General features: G+C 30.6%; 1 protein-coding gene across 2 annotated transcripts in view; it reads left to right on the plus strand.

The window, feature by feature from the left end:
• GALNTL6 (polypeptide N-acetylgalactosaminyltransferase like 6) overlaps positions 1-24,076 on the plus strand; it is a 1,464,604-nt gene that overhangs the window by 685,848 nt on the left and 754,680 nt on the right. For both annotated transcript variants that reach the window (XM_074275446.1, XM_074275447.1), the window contains exon 4: positions 12,873-13,039. In XM_074275446.1, coding sequence (XP_074131547.1) covers positions 12,873-13,039 — 167 coding nt within the window. The remainder of the gene's footprint in view (positions 1-12,872; positions 13,040-24,076) is intronic.

Genomic DNA, 24,076 nt, shown 5'->3' on the forward strand with positions numbered 1-24,076 from the left:
TGGGAAATGAGTGTGAACTGTGAGCATTTTTTGTTTTTCTCCCCAGGTTGTTTTTACCTTCCGAATACAATTATTCCTTTGCAACAACAACAACAACAACAACAACAAAATTCAGTTCTGCATATATATATATATATATATATATATATATATATATATCATACCTAGAATATACTATAACATATTTGATATGTATGAGAATGCCTGCCATCTAGGGGAGGGGGTGGAGGGAAGGAGGAGAAAAATTCGTAACAGAAGGGAGTACAAGGGATAATGTTGTAAAAAATTACTTATGCATACATATTGTCAAAAATGTTATAATTGTAAAATTAATAAAAAAAAATTTTAAAAACTATTTTTGAATCAATATTCATTAGGGAGATTGGTCAATAGTTGTCCTCAATTTTGGCTTTTCCTGGTTTAAATAACATTATACATGTGTCATAAAAAGTATTTTATGGGAACTCTTGTTTTCCTATTTTTCCAAATAGTTTATATAGTACTGGAATTAGGTATTCTTTAAATGTTTGATATAATTCACTCATAAATCCATCTGGCCCTAGAGATTTTTTGGTAGGGAGTTCATTAATGGCTTGCTCAATTTCTTTTATTTTCCCCCCAAAGTGGGACTATTTAATTATTTCCCCACCTGTTAATATGGACAATCTATATTTTTTGTAAGCATTTATCCATTTCTCTTAGATTGTCAGATTTATTGGTATATGATTAGAAGTAAAATATCTCCTAATTACTGCTTTAATTTCTTCTTCATTGGTGATAAGTTTATCCCTTTCATTCTTGATAATAATAATTGGGTTTTCTTTCATTTTTCTAAACAAATTAACCAATAATTTATCTATTTTATCTATTATATTAGATATTCTCTATTCAATATTGATTTAAATCATTTTCATGTAGCTATAGATAATTTTGATTATTCCATCTAAAAACTGACTATTCATATATTTTGATCATTTTTAAGGTTTATAAGTTCTAAACTTGAAAGATATACAGTAATAGGTTGAAATTTGAAGATCTGTTTTTCATTTCTCATTTCTACTGACAAATGAGGGGAAATCTTCATCTAGGCTAAGGATTTATCATGGGACAGAATTTAGATTTAGATCACAGTGATAGAAATTACAGTTTGTTTTATATCAGATCACTTTAGCATCACTTAAAGCTACCACTTTCCTGGCCTGAGCAATCCTAAGATTCTGGAATAGAACAAAACTCAGAACAAATAATCATTAACATAAAGGCCTAGTTCAAAAAGTGAGCTAAATATGTAAGTAAGCAAAAAAAAAATCCCATTATAAAAAAAGTCATATCAACAAGGCACTCGAGACAAACCCAGAAAAGAAATGAAACAGCTCAAAATATCTGCATGCCCAATTCATTGATCTCCTCTTTATCTATTTTATTCATATTTATAGATATAAAATTTCCCCTAAGAACTTCTTTGGCTGCTTCACATAGGTTTTTATATGTTGTCTCATTATTGACATTCTCTTGGATAAACTTATCTATTATTTCTATGATTTGTTCTTTGATTCAATCATTCTTTGGAATTAGATTATTTAATTTCCAATTGGTTTTTATTCTATTTTTTTCCCTGGCCCTTTATTTATTTCATTTGTTTTCTGAAAAGGAAACACTTAGTATTTCTGCCTTTCTGTATTTGATTATAAGGTTTTTATGTCCTAATACACAATCAGTTTTTTTGCATAAGATGTACTGCTGAGAAAAACATGTATTCCTTTATGTCCCTATTCAGTTCTTTCCAGAGGTCTATTATAGCTAAGTTTTCTAGTATTCTATTAACCTGCCTCATAATTCAAAATGTCTGAAACAAAGCTTCAAGAAAAAAAAATATTTTGACAATGAGACCATCTAGAGTTCCTGGAAGAGATGAAAAAAAGAGATGATCTGGAAAACAGATCAAAGAGAAGAACCAAAATCAAAACCAAAAAAAGGCAGCTGAGCTCTCCTCAGAACCCTTCTTAAATAACTTTAAATAATCCTTTAAAACAAATTTTGGAGTGGCAAAACCCAAAAATTGGATGGGATGAAACATTTTTTCAACCAAAGACGACTTATAAGATTAGCAAACAGGAAAGTTCTCTGGCACTAGTGTGAGAGTGTAGCACAATCCATTGCAGAGCAGCCAGCACACACAAGGCTTCAAGGATCCATGAGAAGGCCTTGGGAGTCATGAACTCATCAACAGAAATGGGTAAATAATAAAAAAAAAAAATCTGACTGTAGAAAGTTACTATGGTGGCAAGGAATATAAATAAATAACCAGAAGAAGAAGACATCAAAGTCAATAGTCCTATATCCAAATCCTCCAAGAAAAAATATAAATTGAGATCAGGACATGAAAGAGATGAAAAGGAATTTTTAAAATAAAGTAAGAGAGATTTAGGAAAAATTGGGAAATTATAGTGATTCAATAAAATCGTGAAAAAAGAGTAAATAATTTGGTAAAGGAGGCACAAAAACATACAAAAGAAAGTAAGACATAAATAAACAATATACTAAATGGTAAAAAAGATGTAAAAAGCCAGGGAGAAATATACCTTGAAGAGCAGTATTAGTCAAAAGGGGGAAAAATGTACCAAAATCCGCTAGAGAACTACTTAAAAAGTACTGAGTGAATGAAACCAAAAGAACAAAAATTCACTGAAGAAAAAAATCTCCTTAAAAAGTAGAATTGATGAAATGGAAAAGGAGATATATTCACTGAACAAAATTCCTTAAAAATTAAAATTGAACAAGTAAAAACTAGTGACTTTAGGAGGACTTAGGAAACAACTGGAAATATCTCATTGGAAAAAAAATGACCTGGAAAATAAATCCAGAAAAGATAATTTTAAAATTATTAGACTTTCTGAAAGTCAGATTAAAAAAAAAAAAAGAACTTAGACATCATCCAGCCCATGCCCCAACATTAGCAAAGCAGGATTCTGTGACTTTAGCACACTAGATCTTATAGTGGGATACAGATAGTTCTAAAAATTTGAGAGCAGAACACAAGGCTTACTGTCAGATCTTTTGATGTGTCTCTAAAAGTAGCTGCACAAGTGGTTACCAAAACCATTTGGTATTGGCTAAGAAATAGACTAGTTGATCAATGGAATAGGTTAGGTTCAAAGGAAAAAATAGTAACTTTAATAATCTAGTGTTTGACAAACCCAAAGACCCCAGCTTTTGGAATAAGAACTCAATGTTTGACAAAAATTGCTGGGAAAAATGGAAATTAATATGGCAGAAACTAGATATTGACCCACACTTAACACCGTATATCAAAATCAGGTCAAAATGGGTTCATGACCTAGGCATAAATAATGAGATTAAAAATAAATTAGAGAAACAGGATAGTTTACCTCTCAAACCTGTGTAAGAGGAATGAATTTATGCCCAAAGAAGAACTAGAGATCATTATTGATCACAAAAATAGAAAACTTTGATTATATCAAATTGAAAAGTTTTTGTACAAACAAAACTAATGCAGATAAGATTAGAAGGTAGCAATAAACTGGGAAAATATTTTTACAGTCAAAGGTTCTGATAAAGGCCTTATTTCCAAAATATATAGAGAATTGACTCTAATTTATAAGAAATCAAGCCATTCTCCAATTGATAAATGGTCAAAGGATATGAACAGACAATTATCAGATGAAGAAATTGAAACTATTTCTAGTCATATGAAAAGATGCTCCACATCATTATTAATCAGAGAAATGCAAATTAAGACAACTTTGAGATACCACTACACACCTATCAGATTGGCTAGAATGACAGGGAAAGATGATGGGCAATGTTGAAGGGGATGTGGGAAAACAGGGACACTGATACATTGTTGATGGAATTGTAAATACATCCAGCCATTCTGGAGACCAATTTGGAACTACGCTCAAAAAGTTATCAAACTGTGCATACCCTTTGATCCAGCAGTGTTACTACTGGGCTTATATCCCAAAGAGATCTTAAAGAAGGAAAGGGACCTGTATGTGCAAGAATATTTGTGGCAGCCCTCTTTGTAGTAGCCAGAAACTAGAAATTGTATGGATGCCCATCAATTGGAAATTGGCTGAATAAATTGTGGTATATTAATATTATGGAATATTATTGTTCTGTAAGAAATGACCAACAGGATGATTTCAGAAAGGCCTGGAGAGACTTACATGAACTGATGCTGAGTGGAATGAGCAGGACCAGGAGATCATTATATACTTTAACAACAATACTATATGATGATCAATTCAATATATGATGGACGTGGCCATCTTCAACAATGAGATGGACCAAATCAATTCCAATAGAGCAGTAATGAACTGAACCAGCTACACCCAGCGAAAGAACTCTGGGAGATGACTATGGACCACTACATAAAATTCCCAATCTCTCTATTTTTGTCCGCCTGCATTTTGGATTTCCTTCACAGGCAAATTGTACACTGTTTCAAGGTCCAATTCTTTTTGTACAGCAAAACAACTGTTTGGACATGTATACATATATTGTATTTAATTTGTACTTTAATATATTTAACATGTATTGGTCAACCTGCCATCTGTGGGGGGAGAAGGAGAGGAAAAATTGGAACAAAAGGTTTGGCAATTGTCAATGCTGTAAAATTACCCATGCATATATCTGGTAAATACAAAATATAATTTTAAAAAAAGGATTAGAAGATTTGGAATTTTAAAAAAAAGGAGCTGCACAAAATTGAAGCTTGTGAAAATGCACCTGCCACCCTGGGAACAGAGTCCTACTTTTTTTTTATAATGTTAAACATGGTAAAAAATATATGTAAATGCAATATAGGCATACAAATTTATACAATTATTTTGCTACACAAGAAGAATCAGATCAAAAAGGGAGAAATATGAGAAAGAAAATAAAATTCAAGCAAACAACAACAAAAGAAGTGAAAATGCTATGTTCTGATCCACACTCAGTTCCCACAGTCCTCTCTCTGAGTATAGATGGTTTTCATCATCACAAGATTGTAGAACTGGCCTGGATCATTTCATTATTGAGAAGAGCCACATCCATCAGAATTGATCATCATATAATCTTGTTGCCAAATTTTGCTCATTTCATTTATCATCAATTCATGTAAGTCTCTTGAGGCCTCTCTAAAATCATCCTGTGGATCGTTTCTTATAGAACAATAATATTCCATAATATTCACATACTATAACTTATTCAGCCATTCTCCAATTGATGGGCATCCACTCAGTTTCCAGTTTTTTGCCACTATAAAAATGGCTGCCACAAACATTTTTGCACATGTGGGTCCCTTTCCCTCCTTTACGATCTATTTGGGATATAAGCCCAGTAGAAACGCTGTTGGATAAAAAGGTATGCTCAGTTTGATGCCTCTCCCTCCCATCCCCCATCCCCCTCCCATAGACAGCCAGAAATCCAATATAGGTTAAATATGTGTAATTCTTCTAAACATATTTCTACATGTATCATGATGCACAAGAAAAAATCAGATCAAAAAGGGAGGAAATGAGAAAACTCATAAGCAAGCAACAATAAAAAAGTTGTGAATATTATGTTGAGATATCCTGAAGAATTTATGGTGAAAAATGCTATTCACTTTCAAAGAAAGAAGTGGAATATCAATGCTAATTGAAGCATATTTTAATTTACTTTATTATTTTAGTTTTTGTTGTTGATTTGTTCTACCTTTTCTTTCACATCATGACTAAAATTAGCATGATAACTCATGTATGATTTTTATCAGATTGCCTTCTCAAGGAGGGGGAAGTATAAGAAGAAAGCTAGGGAATTTAGAACTCAACATGAAAAATAAAAAATAAATGTTAAAAACATTTCACATGTAATTGAGAAAAAATTAAATAAAAGTTCAATGAAAAAAAAATGTTCTATAAAAACCACATAGATATTTAATTCTAAATGGATTTTAGAGACCATATTTGAAGTTAAAAAATATTTTGGTAGTCTTCAGAACCAATTCCTTCATTTTATATATGAAGAAACTGAGGTCCAGAAATGATACATGACTTTCTTTAAGAAATGTCCACAATAGGCCTCAGAATTTGAACATAGCTCCTTTGAGTACAGAACTAGTGTTTTTCTACTGTTTTACTTTGTCTACCTAGGGACACAAACATATTATTTAAGCACTCCATCATTGGTTTCTGGTTCATTCAATGTTCTGTGATTAATATCTTTTTCTTAAAAAAAAAATCTCTTTCTTGCCGTAGACTGATTTGAACAGACTGTCTGGCATATATAATCAATGAGGATTTTTTTAAAGTGTATGTCATCAAAAAAAAATGTGATAGGAAAAAAGATGGTCACATGGGAATTAGTCATATGGGAAGATTGTGTGGATACTATATGGCTAAAATGTTCCAAACATATTTTTCTGAGTTTAGAAGGAAATTTAAAAAAAAATACTATGTAGACTCCCTTTTGTATACTTATGGGAGGACATAGATGAGGGTCAAATAGGACAAGTAAGAAGGTTGGGTTACAATCTTTATGATTGCTTTTTGGACTATTTATATCTTCTGAAATTATTCAGATACTTAAGTGAGAGAGTCTTCCACAATACATGTGGAATATATCTTTCTTTATATTAATGTGGAAAAGGAGTTCTTTAGTGGGAACCTATTTCATCTATATATAATGGCACAGGTTCACTGGCTTTTCCTTTCTTGATGTTCTTAAATGTTATTTCTACTTCCTTATTTGAAGTCATGTAAAGAGATATGAGAGTTGAAATATGGTTCCACTATCATTGATAATACAATATTGTACTATCTATATTGCCAAAGCTGTTATATATAGTGACTATTTTACCTTAAGTTTTATTCAAAAATGCTCCTTGCATCATCTGATTTATTTTCATCTCTTAACAGGTTTATTTCCTCTTTCATTGGTATTCCTTTTTTATGTAGGTAAATGCTCTTTCACCATCTTCTATACATACCATCTATACATATCACCATTCATGCCATACATACATACCATCATACCATACACCACCATCCATACAAATGAGTTTGTTTCCTAAGTTTTTATTGTCCATTGGTTGCCATATTTCTCCAAATAGCAAAAATAAAAAAAAAATATTTATTGTGAGCAATTATCTTTTGACATAATTTTGTTCACATGTTTTACATAAATCAGATTTTTCTAAGAAATATGTATAATACTGATTTCTTTACTCTTATTTCTATTTTTTTAGAATTAATTTCTAAAGATAGCTTAGAATTAGAGTTGTTCAGAGTGACTTTTCTTTTTGAATTAATCTATTTTCATTTTTTGTTTTTAAAATTTCAATTTTTATTAAATTTAATTATTTAAACATTTCATTCAATTATTTATTTCTTAATTTAAAGTTAAGTGCAAAATAGAAAAAGGAAAAAACATTGTCATATGCACAGATATATAATATAAAGCAATAAATTTGTTTTTCCATCTTTGCTTCCTTGTAGGTTTTCTTTTGTTCTCTGTTGTATACTTATTTTTACTTAATTTTCCCCTTTCTCCTCCTACACTCCAAATTAATGTATTTTCTCTTGGTTTTTCTCTTTGCTTTTACTAGTAGAAAATAATATTATACAAAGTATGCTACTTTCAAAAAAACTTTATTGTCAGTATTCATTCATTTCCTATATTTAAGAAAGTCAGATTCAATTTTTAATGGTTTATTCTAATACTTTCCAAATATATTCTCAAAAATCATTTTTATCCAAAGTTGAGGTACATAAAATATTTAGAAAATCTTCACTTCTTAAATATAAACTATATTTTCATATATTGTATTATTGTTTAAAACCATTGAGCTTCAATGCATATATTAATTTTGAATGATCTTGTCAAGTTCTCAATATCACTGTTCTTCATCCTTTGAAAGGTATAGCAAGGCAACAAACATTTATTAAACACTGACCATGTGCCAGGAAAATCTGTAAATACTGGGTATATACATACAAACACAAAGAAAGACATTCCCTAACTCTAAGGACCTCAGATTCTAGTGCAAGAACACACATAAAAGAGCTGTGATATGGAGAAAGAGAAAGGTTGAAATGGCAATTTTTTTAAAGTTCAGAAAGGCAGAAGCAGCTCTTGTAAAGGAATAAAGGTTGATTGTATCTGGGCTTTTTCACCAAATAAAGACTCCAAGAGAAATTACCAATGGGAAAACGAGCCAACTCCTGAGAGGGATACTCTATCTTGAGAAAACCTGTGTGTGTGATGAGGTGTACTAAGGTGAGGAGGCATTAGGCACTGGGGAAAATTCTTAATTGAGATAGCACTTGAGACATCATTTTGAAGTCAAGAAAACAGGAGTAGAGTTAGGGGAAGAGTAAAGATTGCTTGGCCTGGGTAAAGAAGGTATGAGGAGGAAGTCATCAATGGGAAAAGGAGACTAGCCAATAGATTGTGGTGTCTATATAGTTATTATCTTTAAGGTGATATCTTTATTTAAATTAATTATGTAATACTGCAAAGGAAGATGACCAAGTATCTTTTATTTCATTTATACATCTCTAATAGTATAATATTCCTTTGTGTTCTGACATCAATATAGTCACATCATACTGTCTATATTCTTGTTTATTCCAGAATTATGGAATAAATTGTTCATTAGATAAGAATCTCATAAAACAAAAAAATATAAATTCCTTTCTTATTTCCTTCTTTACCTTTATATACTATTATGTCACACTGTGGAACAAAAGGGGACAACTCAAGACTCAAGAATATTCTGAAATGTTTGTGTTTCATGGAGTGCCCTTGATAAAGAATTCCAGCCCATTGCTCAACCTGCTAGTAAAGAATATTTCCCTACATAGTTAGACTGATTCTTAGATGTACTCTTTTACCAGACTGATTCTTAGATGTGCTCTTTTACCAGAACTTCTAGATTTTCTAGCACTTTACTACACAGAATTATTTTTCTAGGAAGAAAACTGAAGATCCAGAGGAAACTGTAATTAAATAACTGAGTCTCAAAATTGCTATTATAAGGGTATAATTTTAAAAAATGTTTCCTGACCCCAGTAAATATAAACTACTGAAGAAGATGTTCATAATGTTCATATTACAACTATTTTTTCACCATTGTGATGAACAACATAATACTGTGAGATTTTACAAAACCAATCTGAAAACTGTGTAGTTTGATACATATGAATGAAAAGAATCTTGTGTTTCTTATAGTTATACTAACATTTTGTAATCTAATATTACATTCCTCTTGATTTTATTTCTTCATTTGATACTCTATATGCTACTTGGAAATTGCTTCCTATAAAAAAAAGTCTGAATGACATGTCAGTTCAGTAGCTAACCCTACAAATTACTTGTTATAAAAATAAAAGCAACCAAACAGGTTTTTCTAAAATGTAGATTAAAGTTTCCCCACCCCCAGAACTAGTATTGTCTTTGACTACATAAAATCATCTCCATGCTATAACACATCACCTAAAACTTTGCAAGGCATATATAAGAAATATTTAAGCTAAGTGACAAAATAAAGGCATAATATTTCTGAATATTGAGAGGTTTTTCAAAGGAATGTGCAACAATGTATTTAAGGTTCCCATATGATTCATAATGACATAAGTAATGTGAAATTTCAATTAATTATGAAAATCCCAAATAAGCTAGATAATTAAATATATCACAAGGTTTTTATAAAATACACAGATCCTATAGATTTTCAGTCATGCTACTTTAATAGGTCTCTTCCTTGGGCTAGGATTGTATCATACCTATATTCTGCACTGTTTCTCTCATACTATAATTATTTAAATACTCTATAACAAAAGTTTATAGGTAGAATCAAAATATGACATAATACATTTATGTTTTCCAAGTTCTCCAGTGATCAGAAATATATGAATATGCATGCACACTTTGTGTATGCATGCATAAACAAATACCTTTATATATTTTTGTATATAAATGCATTCATATAATTAAATTCTGTTAAATCAATTATACAAAATTTTATTGTAAATAATATGTGTTTATGCCAAAAGTTATGCCAAGACTTTTGAAACATCTTCCATATATTTATCATAAAAACTTCAATATTTCAAAAATATGTTATTTAAATGATTTGAACATTCCCTCTATCAATATAGAGCACAACCCCTCTTCATGTTAGTTTGTGATTATTATGAGTAGCTGTAGTCAAATAATAGTAACAATAATTTCTTGGTGACTAACTTTCTACTGATTGTCTCCTCTAAACATACTAGTCCATGTTTAACATATATATATATATATATACACACACACACACACATATATGTGTATATGTATATATATATACATATGTGTATATATGTATATATATACATATTTTTAAAATCTATACTCAAAACAATTCCAGTTTAGTAAGACTAGCCAGATCTCATATTTTCTGATGACCTATAAGAATAGGGCTTTCATAAGGTCCCTTAAATGGCAATTTTCAATGTATTTATGGTCTCATTTATGTGGTCTTTCTCTCCTATGATGCAGAACATACTAAATCTATGATTTCTTATCCTGAATGTCTTCTGTTCATATCCTCTTATAGTTCCCATATAAACTAAAATTCTAAAAACTTTCCTTATATCTGATAATTACCAGGATATTTATCTCTTATGGCTGATTCTTATTAGATGATCTCCCCACCTTCCTTTCTGATTAGGTATCTTTTATACAATGTGTTCTTATATCACTTAAGGCATGTGGATTTTTATTGATATTGCCAGTATTTCTTTCAATTTGTTTCTCTAAACTTGCAAGTGTTCCATTATTTTGATTCCTCAAAGATCATGATACGCCATGATTTGGAATCAAATTATATCGCTAGAAGAATTTTTTTTTAATTGTAGTAAGTTTATTTATTTTTTAATATATTGCTTTATGGATCAGGTTGGAAGAGCAAAATCGGAGCAAAAGAAAAAGATTAGAGAAAAATGGGAGAGCTTTAAAAAAAAAAAAGAAAAAAGAAATCTTGGTTTTCATTGAGTCTTCTTAATTTTTTTTCTGGATGTAGATGGCATTTTCTGTCTAAAGACTATTGGAATTGCTTTGTATCAGTGAACCACTGAGAAGAACCAAGCCTTTCATAGTTGATTATTGCATATTCTTGCTGTTATATACAATGTATTCCTGGTTCTGCTTGTTTCACTCAGCATCAGTTGGTGTAAATCTTTCCAGGCCTTTCTATAATCAGTTTGTTCATCTTTTTTATGGAATAATAATATTACCTTCATATACCACAACTTGTTCATCCATTCCCCAACTGATGGACATCAACTTATTTTCCAATTCTCTGCTACCACAAAAAAGAGCTGCTACAAACATTTTTTACATATGGATCCTTTTCCCTCCTAAATGTCCTTGGGACACAGATCCAGTAATGACACTGCTGAGTCAAAGAGCATGCACAAGTTCCATAGCCTTTTGGAATATTATATGGAATATTATATATTACATAAATATAATATGGAATAATAATTCCAGATTGCTCTCCAGGATTATTTTACACCTCCACCAAAAATGCATTAGCATTCCGACTTTCCACAGTCCCTCCAACATTTATCATTATCTTTTCCTGTGATCTTAGACAAGCTGAGAGGTTGAAGTGGTATCTCACACTTGTTTTAATTTGCATTTCTCTAATCAATAGTGATTTAGAACATTTTTTCATATGACTTGAGATAGCTTTAATTTCATGATCTGAAAATTGTCTCTTCATGTCCTTTGACCATTTATCAATTGGAGAATGACTTGTATTCTTATAAAATTGACACAGTTCTTTATATATTTTAGAAAGGAGAAATCAGAAAAACTGGCTGTTAGCATTTTTTCTAGCTTTGTACTTCCCTTTTAATCTTGTTTCTGTTGGTTTTGTTTGTGCAAAAACTTTTTAATTTAATGTAATAAAAGTTGTCCATTTTGCCTTTTATAATGTTCTCTAGTTCTTCTTTGGCCAAAAATTCTTCCTTTCTTCATAGATCTGATAGATATATTATTCCTTGTTCTCCTTTTTGTTTATAGTATCATGCTTTATGTCCCCAAATTATCTATCCATTTTGACATTATTTTGATATGGGATGTAATATACAGATTTATATGCTGAGTTTCTGACATGTTACTTTCCAGTTTTTTCAAAAATTTTTGTCAAATGATAAGTTCTTATTCCAAAGTTGAAGTTTGGGGGTTTATCAAATACTAAATTGTTATAGGCCTTGATTATTGTGTTGTGTGTATCTAATCTATTCCACTTATTCACCAATATGTTGTTGTTGTTGTTGTTGTTTAATATGAATTTTAGTTTATGGGAAAGCATTTTAAAGAGCCATAGCAATAAATGTATAATTTAATCAGAATCTTCAATTATGTATTTCACAATTAGTGAACTTTTTAGACTTAACATTTTAGTACTAAGGGAAAAAGAGAATACATACTAATAAAAGTTAGAATAGTAATCGTTTAAAAGCAAAATTTGTTTATATAAATAACTAATATAATTTTGATGTAATTGTATAATATCAAAATCTATATTATTGATTATGGTTTATATTACAAATTATGTGATTTGTATTATAGTTGGTATATATTATAAATTATAATATTTATAATCATGTAATAAATGATAATTATCATTAGCAATTTTAGTTAATGATAAAGCAATAATTGTTGAATTTTTAAAATGAATGTCATTTTAAATTTCTTTTCTGTATAATGTATATACAGTCATTAAAGTTGTATGAAAATACCACGATTGAAACAAAATGTTTAAATATACTGATTATGTAAACTTGTTTTGCTTAAAAAATATCATCTTTTTTTTTTCTTATCATCTGTAGCTGTAAACACAAGATGTACCTGGAAAAGCTGCCAAATACTAGCATCATAATTCCTTTTCATAATGAAGGTTGGACTTCTCTTCTGCGCACTATACACAGTATAATTAACCGGACTCCAGACAGTCTGATTGCTGAAATCATTTTAGTGGATGACTTCAGTGATAGAGGTAAGATCAAATAAGAAACTTTTAAATTAAATCTGTTATAATTCCCACAATTGGATATGGATGGAAATGTTGATGCAAGGATTATAGGATGGTTTTATTCAGTTGCTACCAGGAAAAAAAAATAATGTTTTAGATATTTTGTTATGTGATGAAATGTAGCCAAGGGCCATGTGGCAGTATTCAAAGTTTTTTTTAACCTTTCTATGGTTGAATTGATTAGGCTTCTCATCTGTGGAATTAAAGTGAACTTGCATTAAAATGGACATATATGCATGAAACTGCTTTGATTCACTGCTTAGGTTGAAGATAGAAAGAATTTTATTAGAGCTCTCTGGGGGATACTGATGACTTATTGAATAGCATTGTCAGTTGCATAAATATAGGTTGTTTCACTTATTGCACACTAAAAAAAATCTTAATTGATAGTGTTCATTTATTTCTGGTAGTGTATTCACTATTGACTTGTCCTGATAAAGTTTTATGCCAATCTGTTGTTTTGAATTTATAATTGTGAATTATTAAATAATATCATGACCATTATTGGTCTTAAAGTTAGTTGATCATTTTAGTCCTGAACTTATATTGATTGAGAAAGAAACAAGAAGATATTAGGCATCTTTGAAGGTATTGCCTTGAAGATAAAGGTTGTTCTTATAACCCTTACCTTTAATAAGACTCTAAAGCAATTTTTTTTATTAAAAAAATTGTACAGCAGTGTGTTATTGTCTTTCCATATAGGATCTCACTTTTAGATTTGTACACTCAGGTAAAAAATTAAATATGGGTCATAATAAAAGAGAGAAAATGATATAGTTTTGTAGAAACTCTTCCTTGAACAAACAATTGCAATTATTAATATTGAAGAAATTGTTTCTCTATGCTTTACTCTTTGAAAAGGAACCTAATAACTGAACTTTGGAGAAATGTGATGTGTGAGATTTTGATCCTGACATTTTATTGTATGCCATTCTGTTTAACTATACAGTTCAGCTGTGTAGAAGAATGACATAGTATATATATATATATATATATATATATATATATATATATATATATATATATATATATATATAAATTTTTTCCCCTGAAAGGCAATATAGCCTGAGATCATATGGGGTTAATTGAAATTTTGGGAAACATTGTCTCAAGCAAAAACTAAATTTTCTCTTGAGTCTTTGAAAAGTCTTTCTTAAGAAACACAAGAATGGGGCAGCTAAGTGGTACAGTGGCTAGATAGAGCACTAACCCGAAGTTAGGAGGATCTGAGTTTAAATCTCAGATACTTAACACTAAGAAGTGTTAACCCCAACCTGGGCAAGTCACTTAACCCCAACTGCCTCAGGAGAAAAAAAAAAAGAAAGAAAAAATATAAGTATGGTAGGACTTTCTCAATAGTTGGATTTTCAATAATTCTAATGATCAATCTGAGATAAAATAAGAACTGTTTCTCCTGAAAAAAAAAAATCCTGTGTAAAACAAAAGCAAAACTCCCAATGAAATAGTTAACCAATCAAAAAAATATTGACTTTAAGGTTGCAGTGTAAGCTCTACTTCAAAATATTGGATATAAAAAGACAAACAGGTGAGGACTCAAGGAAGCCTAAGAAGGAGACTTAAAAATTAAAACTGAATTTGGCAGAGACTTCACACACATAATTTTTAATTGCACAGTAATTTCCTTCTGAATCTTGCTAAGTGACCTTCATTATTACAAACCATTTCAGGCTATAAATAGATACTTAATGTGTATAATATATCTAATGCCTTCCTTTAAAAAAAAAAAAAAAGTGGGACAAAGAGTTAGAGGGACAAATCATTCACTAGCTAGTAGTCCTTTTGGTTGACTGATATATATAGATAAAAAAGACTATGAAATCTTGGATAATTATCTAGATAATTAACTTTGCCTTAGTAAGGAATTCATCAGAAAAAAGATTTTTGTCTGGAGGTAGCCCAGTAGAAAACCCTTGGGTGACAGAAATGTAATCTAGTAGAAGACTTTGTGATTACATATTTCCCAGCCAACTTTTTATCTGATAATACTTATGGGGGGAAAGGGCAATGACAGCAACTTTATTTATCTTGGCCAATATATTACTGTCATCTTCTGTATAATGTGGACTTTGATGGACTACCCTTCTGTATGTAATATAGTTTAACAGTGACTTGGAAGGGGATAAGTTTCAGAAAACTGTGAATGTCATTAACTTTGTGATATACATGAACAGGAATTTTTGAATAGTCAACACAAATGTTCCTTTCCTATTAACATTCTTCTTATCTTTAATAATTTTGTTCCTAAGGCAATTTTATATTTAACTGAAAATTTTTATCTGTAACATAATACATAAGTAACAAAATCAAAACATTGGTTTCATTATTTTATCACACAAATACAGTAAATGTTACTGATTTTGGAGACAGAAGATCAGGTTCAAATTTCTGCCATGTAAGCAATTATTAACATTGGGCCAAAAATTTTCCACTATTTTTCTCCTATGTAAAAATAAAATGGGCTATGTATGACTATCTCTATAGCTATCTCCTCTTGCCACTTAATTTTTTGTATTCTACTTACCCTTGTCTCCATAGCTGACGTGGTAGATATAGTCCTGGACTTGGAGTTAGAAGACCGGAGTTCATATCTATCCTAATAAATTTATTACGTGGCACCTGGACAATTCACTTAATTTTAATGGGCCTTATTTTCATCATTTGTAATGAAGCCATCCATCCCATCTAATGGGGTTGGATTCCCTGGTTTCCAAGATTCTTCTCAACTCCAGATAGATGATCCTATTATCCTTAGTAAAATATAACTCCTTCAGGATAGGAATCAGTGTTTTGTTTTGTTTTTTCACCTTAATTTGCTTTTATTTATTTTGTGTTTTATATCTCCATTGTTTAGCAAGACGTTTTGTTTATTGTAAGAAGTGAATAAATATTGGTTGAATTAACTCACCTTCTATGAAAGTATAGTGTTCTCCTTCTCCTTCCCTATTCTGTGCCTACCACAAATGGATTTCTATCTACACTTTAAAAGTCAACTCAAATGTCATCTCCTAAATGAAACATTACCTCCCTAATGATTTTAAATTATGATATTTCATATAAATTATTTTATCACCTGATGACCTAATAGTGTGCTATGCACAAGAAGTGCAATATAAATATTTGTTGGTTTATTTATTGAATTTTAGATAGTATGATTTTTGAATCAACATTATCCATTAAACTGTTTTTTTCAAAAGTGTTAAATGCATTGTGAGCAGTCTCAAAATACCATATATCAAAAAATAATTCAGAGAAAATAAGAAATATGTCAAGAAAATAATGAACTAGTACCAAAAACAGAGGAAAACATATGTAATGATGTCCTTGCAATATCAGAAGATTATGAAAAAAAGTCCCTACCTAGTGGACCTCCAGTGGAAAATTAGTGGAATTCAAAGAGAGTTACTCAAGATAGGCAAGTTTATAAGGATCTGTAATCTGTGTCTTTACCTATATTAATATGATTACAAATCCATTGGAATACTGGATAATATTCACTAACCATTAAAAAGAGTTGGGTTTTACTAGCATATTATTGAGCCAGCTGAGCAAATATGTTTTTAGAAAAAAATTTTGGTGCATTAATGGGAGGACCCTTTCTTTCCTGTGAAATATTTCCTGTGAAAACAATTTGTTTCAAATTAGTTTAGAAAGATTGCAAACCAAGTAACTTTTTATTAATATATACATCAAGACTCTTTATTATTTAAAAGCATATGACTCAAGCCATGGAAGCAAAATTGGAATTTTTTTAAGCCTATGATTGATCCCACTTTCAATCTTTTACACAGAAAGGTTCTCTAGGGAGAGGAGAAGTGATGCTGAAAATATATTTATATCCTAAACCTACAGAACATCAAATTCAATTCCTAAAAAGCAATATTTTTCTTTGCCTTCTGATATCCCAGAAATTCTGGTTAAGACATAAATAAAACTTGTGCAATTGGAGGTCACACTGATGATGGGATTTTTAATTACCTAAAACTGAAAGTGTCACTAGGACACCATCTACCAAAAGTAATACTTTATATATCTGTCCACAGATTTATAAAGTCTTGGGTTTCTTACCATGAACTATCCTAACGTTATTCACCATCTGTGCAACTCTCAAAGCAATCATCAAAATCTGAAATTAGTTCTTTGGACAAAATATTTTGTTAAAATGTTTATTTTCTGGTATTTACACACATGTATTGTATCTAGGTTATATTGTAACACATGTAAAATGTATGGGATTCGCCTGTCATGGGGGGGAGGGAGTAGAGGGAGGGAGGGATAATTTGGAAAAATGAATACAAGGGATAATATTATAAAAAAAAAAAAAGAATTGTTGAAACTGGATATAACAAAAAAAAAAAAGAAAGAAAAAGAAATCTGATACTGGTAGGCCAAAAACTATGAAACTCTATGAATGTGTGTGTGTCATTCTTACACAGGAACCATGCTAATGGTCCAATTTTAGTATATATGTACTGCAGTAGTAAACACAGATAATTAAAATTGAATAAATGTTTGTGAATTGAATCCAAAAAAAAGTTTATTTTCCTAGCTTGTGTAGCATAATTAAAATCACAACAGAAAATAAATCAATGAAATCATATTTAAGTGCTTATTAAGAATTAACATTGTAAGAAACAATGTTAAATGTTAATGCCAAATTTCAAAAGTTGTTTTTGTGATAATTGACTTTATATTCTACTGAAAGAAATAAAATAATTAAATAAATGTGTACCAAATACCTACAGAATAAATCAATTGTTCCTTTAGAGAGAAGGTCCTGCCCAAGCTAGCCTTTAGAGAGAAAGGCTAGCTTGGGCAGGACCAACCTTCAAGAAAGCTAGGGATTTAGGGATTTTAAGAGATTGAAACGAGAGAAGAGAATATACCTAAGCTTCAGTGCATCAACTATAAAAGTAGCAAGAGGAGAAATGAGGTATTATGTTATAGGAATTATAAATAGAACAATATGCCTGTATCATACAGTATGTGGAAGGAATAAGCAATAAAAATATTGTAAAGGCAGCAAGGAGCCAGATTGTGAAAGGTTTTGAATGACAAACAAAGGCTTTTATATTTGATCCTAGTTTTAATAGGAATCTACTGAAGACTATGGAGTAGAAAAAAGGAGGACCCAGTCCAATCTGTCCATTAGGAAAATCACTTTAGTGTTCATATGGAAGATATATTGAAAAGACATTTGAAACAGAGATGATGAAAGGACAATTAAAATGCTCCAGTTAGAAAATGAGTATCTGGACTAAGGTATAAGCTTGAAGAGAACATGTATGAAAAATGTTGTGAAGGTAGAAGTAGGAAGATTTGACATTAGGGTTACATGGCATGAATAAGAGTTTTGCTACTAATAATTTTACTACTCAGTAAAGGGCGACATTGTTAATTTAGGTGACTGGTAAAATGGTAGTGACTTTGACAAGAGTAGGAAAATTAAGTATTGTTTGGTTAATTTTAACTTTTACCAGAACAGATAAGTTTGTTTGTTTTTTAATGAAATTTGTTTCTGAGTTATGTCTCTTGCCATAATTTGAAAACAAATGCCTTTAGATGCCTCTGAAACCAGTGAGTCTGCATATGCACTTGCTATGCTAAAAAGTCTTCCAGAATATTTTCCTCTAAATATTTGGCAATAATGTTAGTCCTACTCCAGTTCCTGATTATGGAATATAAGTAATCATGGGTTCTAAAGATTTAAAAGATAGAGTAGAATTCTGGCCTGACTTATCAAGTTGGAAAGGCTTTAAGGATAAGTTCAGCAATTTTATTTTTGCCTGTGATCTGGGGATTTATTTAGCTACAGGGAGAGAAATACATCATTAAGAGATGAAAAAAAATACCAAAAGATGAATTTCCAGTTAAGGCAACTCATGACATGAAGAATTGCCACCTGTCCCAGTAAAGAAACTTGTGGAATTTAAGTAAAACAAAATTTTCTTGTGATTACTTTGACTAGCATTTCTGGAAAAACATATTACATAGTTTCTCTGTCTCTGTCACTAATAATGTTAATTATTTCCCAGACATTTTGTTTTTGTAATCAATAATTTTGCTAAACCTATACTTTCAAAAGAAAAAAAATTGAAAGAATAAGCATGTAATTATAGAATATAATGAAGGCAAACTATCCTAATGATAGAGTGATCTGTAAGATATTTACTAGGGATAAAGTCATTATTCTTAAATTCTGTTTTCCACTTTTCATTTTCAGTATCAGCACTTAACATCTAATCTAAACTAATTTGGATGATTCAAGATTATATAGTCTAAAATTCCAAATGTTCTATTTATAAATGGAATATATAAATGAGGTTATGATTTAAATTGAAAAGTTTATTTCATGGTATTTTAATAATTATCATCAGTAAAAAGAGTATATCATTTTTAATCATGACAGAGTTCAAATAGCAATTCTCTCTATTATTATCTAGGTTACTTTAGCTAATTTTCTTCTTCTGAGTTACAGTTCTACATCTGTAGAATGAGAGAGTTGTATTATATTACCTCAAAATCCATTTTTAGCACTAGTTCTCTGATTCTCTGATTCAAATAACTTGATAATTTTCAAGGTATCAGTAATTTGCTAAAAGTTTAAAGAACTGTTGCAAAGTAAACCAGGTGAAAAATGTGTAAGAAAAGACAAATAAATTGATCTTACACAAACTTCTCGTATCTTCATTCTTTCAAAAAGTTTGAAAGATTATTTAGCTAAGATAATACCATTTTTCTGCTTCCCTGTCTGCCTTTTTCTCCATCTCTATGTTTTTCTCTTTATCTTTCTCTCTGTCTTTCTTTCTTTGTCTCTTTTTTTATTCTCTCTGTCTCTGTCTTTATCCTTATATCTTTGTCTTTCAGCCTGTCTCTCTGTCTTTTTCTATCTCTCTCTTTAAGTCTCTTCATATCTCTTTCCATTTATCTCTCCATCTTTCTGTCTTGCTCTCATCTTTTACTCTGTCTTTCTCTCTGTCTCCTTCTCATTACTGTCTCCTCTCTCTTGCCTACCCCGTAACTTTTTTTTTTTCTTCCACAAACTCATATTGCACATTCATAAGTGAAAAAGAATTCTCCAGTTTACCTGGTTTTTAAATATAAATTTATACAGGTAGACTTACTTAACTAAATGGCTTAACTCCAGTATTTTCCATCTTGTGTATTCTTTTTTAGAGAGAGATTTTTTAAAAGTCTTTGAAAAATAGAATGACACTTCAGTATTAAAGTATGGTCCCACTCATTGAAAATGGAGTTGCCTTTGGGTAAGATTTTAAATATATCTGCACTCTTTACCCTATCTGATACTCACAAAAATTAGTGGATGGCATGTAGCTGATGTTTAACTAAGCTTTCAGAAATATTTTTAACATGGTAGCTAGAGGCCTATATCAAGGCTTCATGATTTTTAAGTAGGACTAATCCTGGGCTTATCTCCAAATTACAGACTACCCTCACTGCACATGGAAATAGTTGAAATGTGTGAATTAAACTGAAATTCAACCTTCAAAATTGGGGCATATTTGACTCTGACAAATCTCTGGCTCTCTTTATATCTGGAGGAGTATAAGTTCCAATAGTAGACTGTAGCCAGATAAGCATCAGATGCTCACACTTCATTTAAATGAAATCAACTGTGGAAGTGGTTATTAATGTATGTACACACATTTATACACAGAATATAGAACTGCCTGGCTTAAAGGAAAGCAGACACTATCTTTTCCTCCTTCCAAAGGTCTATCCAGAGATGGTTCAAAGAATTCTGATATTGCCAGAGTGCTAAAAGTCTTTCTTTTTTAAGTATGTGTTTTACTTGTGTGTTTAATGGGCAATTAATTGAAGGGGAAAAGAAAGAGATTGCCTTTAGGAAATCTTGAAGGCTAAGATAGATAAGATAAGATAGAGATGCATTTGAAGTGGGAGCAGGCTATGGCAAGTAACCAATGTAGACCTTTAAGATCAAGAAAATAAAATATATTAAATTTAATCAAGATAGGAAGAGAAGTTAGGTGAATCCCCTGACAATGTCATAGAATGTCAAGTAGAATAACTAGAGGAATCTACTGATATACTCACAATTTGGAAGAAACCAAGAAAAACCTCTCACTTCTTACATAGGTGTCTTGTAACAAACTGGTAGGTAACTTGGATAAAGGCAAGGGTAGTAGATATATAAAGGAATTGGTGGGTTCCAGTCTAAAAGACTGGATTTGGAGGTAGAAGATCTGAAATTACCTTCTCCCTCAAAAGCTTACTAGCCGTGTTACTCTGGAGAAATCCTTTAACTCTTTGTTTCTCAGTATCCTTATTTATAAAATGGGTGGGGAATTAAGTCCCTTAAAAGTTCCAAATCAATCATCTTAAGATCTGTGATCCTATACCATGTCTATACCATGAAGAAAACTTCCAAATCAATAAGATTATAGGTCTTTATCAATGGGTCAAATTATTTTTTTAATTAAAATAGAAAATAACAATTATAATGCAGAAAATAAAATGGAATATTTATTAGGATGCCTCCTTAATGAGCAACTAAATTTCTATCAGTACAAGCCAACAAAGTTATGGGACCATAGAGATTTAAAAATTATATTTTGTCTAGTAAATAGGCACAGGAATTAATAGGGATAGGAACTGATGTATCCCAAAGGGGTCTTGGAAATAATCTGGTTCCAATGTTTCATCATATTGAGAGAAATTCTTTAGACCCCTATCATAATCTAATTGGTTTTTATCAATTTGATAGAATCCTATCAAAACCCCATATATAAGGCATATATATATATATATATATATATATATATATATATATATATATAAATGGGGGGGGTAAGCTGCAGATTCTAAGTTTACCTACTTACTTATAGGAAGTTATCTAAAGGACTTCCCTTTTTTTCCCTTGTCATAGTGACCTTGCTCAGCATGGCAGATATCAAAACTACCTGGAAAATCCCCAAAAATATTTTTGTGCCTCCAGACCAATAACTTGTCCAATAGGAGCAGATGACCATCTTATGACCACTTAGGTCACTGACTGTGACATACTTTTACCATTTCCTCCTGACCAAATTAAGGAGAAAACTCTTCATACTGTGTGGAGGTATTCCTTGCTTCACCCAACTTGTGATCCTGCTGATATTGTTTATTTTAGCTTATTATTACATGCCATTCAATGGAGTTTCAATGTTTTTGGTATAATTGTTCCAGAATGACTGGACGAATAGCCCTATAAAAATAGGCCCCTGGAAGGAGAAGATGTCTCAGATTGTGAGGAAGATTTAAGATCTACTTCATTGGAGGTAACTGTGGATCTTTTAATAAAGTGCCACTGGTTCAGAGTCTTGCCTCTGTCTCTTTTAATGTAGGTGACATAATTTTTATGCCCACAATGTGAAATTAAAAAAAAAAAACTAGAGAAATAAAATAATTTGCTCAAAATTATTCAGCTTGTAGTAATCAGAGCAAGAATCCTAAAATGGTAGGAATTAATGTCAACAATATCTAGGGCATTTAGTGGGACTCAAAATGAGTCAACAGTGGCATATCATACAAAAACAAAAATTAAATGGAATCTGAAATTGCTTCAAGAGGAATACTATATAAAACTTGATTGATGAAAGCCCAGCCATGTACAGTTGCCAAGATCAGATCTGAACTGGAACATGACATTAATTTCTGAGCACCACACTTTAGAAAGATAACTGACTAATTGGAGAATCATTTGTAACAATGTGATGGGAAACAAAGAAATGGGAAAGCTTTTTTAAAAGGGAGAAAACTAAAGGAAAATTTGATATCTATAAACAAGAATATCCTGATAAATACTTAACAATCAACTTATGGATGTGGGAGGGAGTAATATGCAATACTTTTACCTTTAACCTGCACTATTTATTTTCTCCATTACTTTTTTGAGTTTAGAAAATTATAAAACAAAACAACAACAACAACAACAACAACAACAACAACAAAATCCCACAACCTGATTTGTAGCATTTGCTGATTTTCAAATTGTAAATGTTCATTTACCCTGACAATTTAGTCATCAGCTGTATAGAAGGCATACTCCTGGGATTTTCACCTTTTCTGTAACTCAGGATAGATTCTTTAGATAAATATAGCTGTAAAGTTTCTTTTCTGAATATCACATCATACATTTGTAACCATCCTACAAGGTGCAAAATAAATGTGGAATATTATCAATGCTGTATATGATCATTTTTGATGAAAATAAATAATTACTATATAAAGGTTTGGCTTGTAATTTCAGTGCATAATAAGACTACATGTGATCTCTTCTGAAATTTCCTTTAAAGTATGACATTTTAATTTTATTGAGTGTTTTATAGTATTACCTAATGGTATTTAATAGTGGATTGATGACTTTCTTATGTATATCAGTGTAGCATCATATATATGCTGTTATCTTTATAAGATTATTTTTATTATACTTACAATTATTTTCTTTATTACTATAGACCTATTTTTGTAAACATGATATTCTACTTATTAAACCTTTTATTATACAAGGATATATTTGAAAATGGGGGTACTCATTCATATAGTCATCTTTTTCCAAAAATATATATATAATTTTCTTTAATATTGCTTTATCGGTTTGGCAAATAACTCAAAAAATATTTCACTGGCAACTGTTTTTAATACTATTTTATTTTTTCAAATATCAAAAATAGCTTTCAAGTTCACTTTTGCAAAACATTGTGCTTTAAATTTTTTCTCCCTCTTTCTCTTCCTCCCTCTTCCTCAAGACAGTAAACAATTCAATAGATGTAGATTAAACGTGCAATTCTTCTAAACATCTTTCCATATTTGTCATATTGCACAAGGAAAAAAAAAACAGATCTGGGGAGGGGAGAAACACAAGAAAAAAAAGCCAAGCAAATAAACAAGAACAACTACAACAAAATGTGAAAATACTATGCTTGGATCCATATGCAATTTTCACAGTTCTCTCTCTGAATG

This window comes from Sminthopsis crassicaudata, chromosome 6 (assembly GCF_048593235.1).
Source record: "Sminthopsis crassicaudata isolate SCR6 chromosome 6, ASM4859323v1, whole genome shotgun sequence".
NCBI classification, from domain to species: Eukaryota; Metazoa; Chordata; class Mammalia; order Dasyuromorphia; family Dasyuridae; genus Sminthopsis; species Sminthopsis crassicaudata.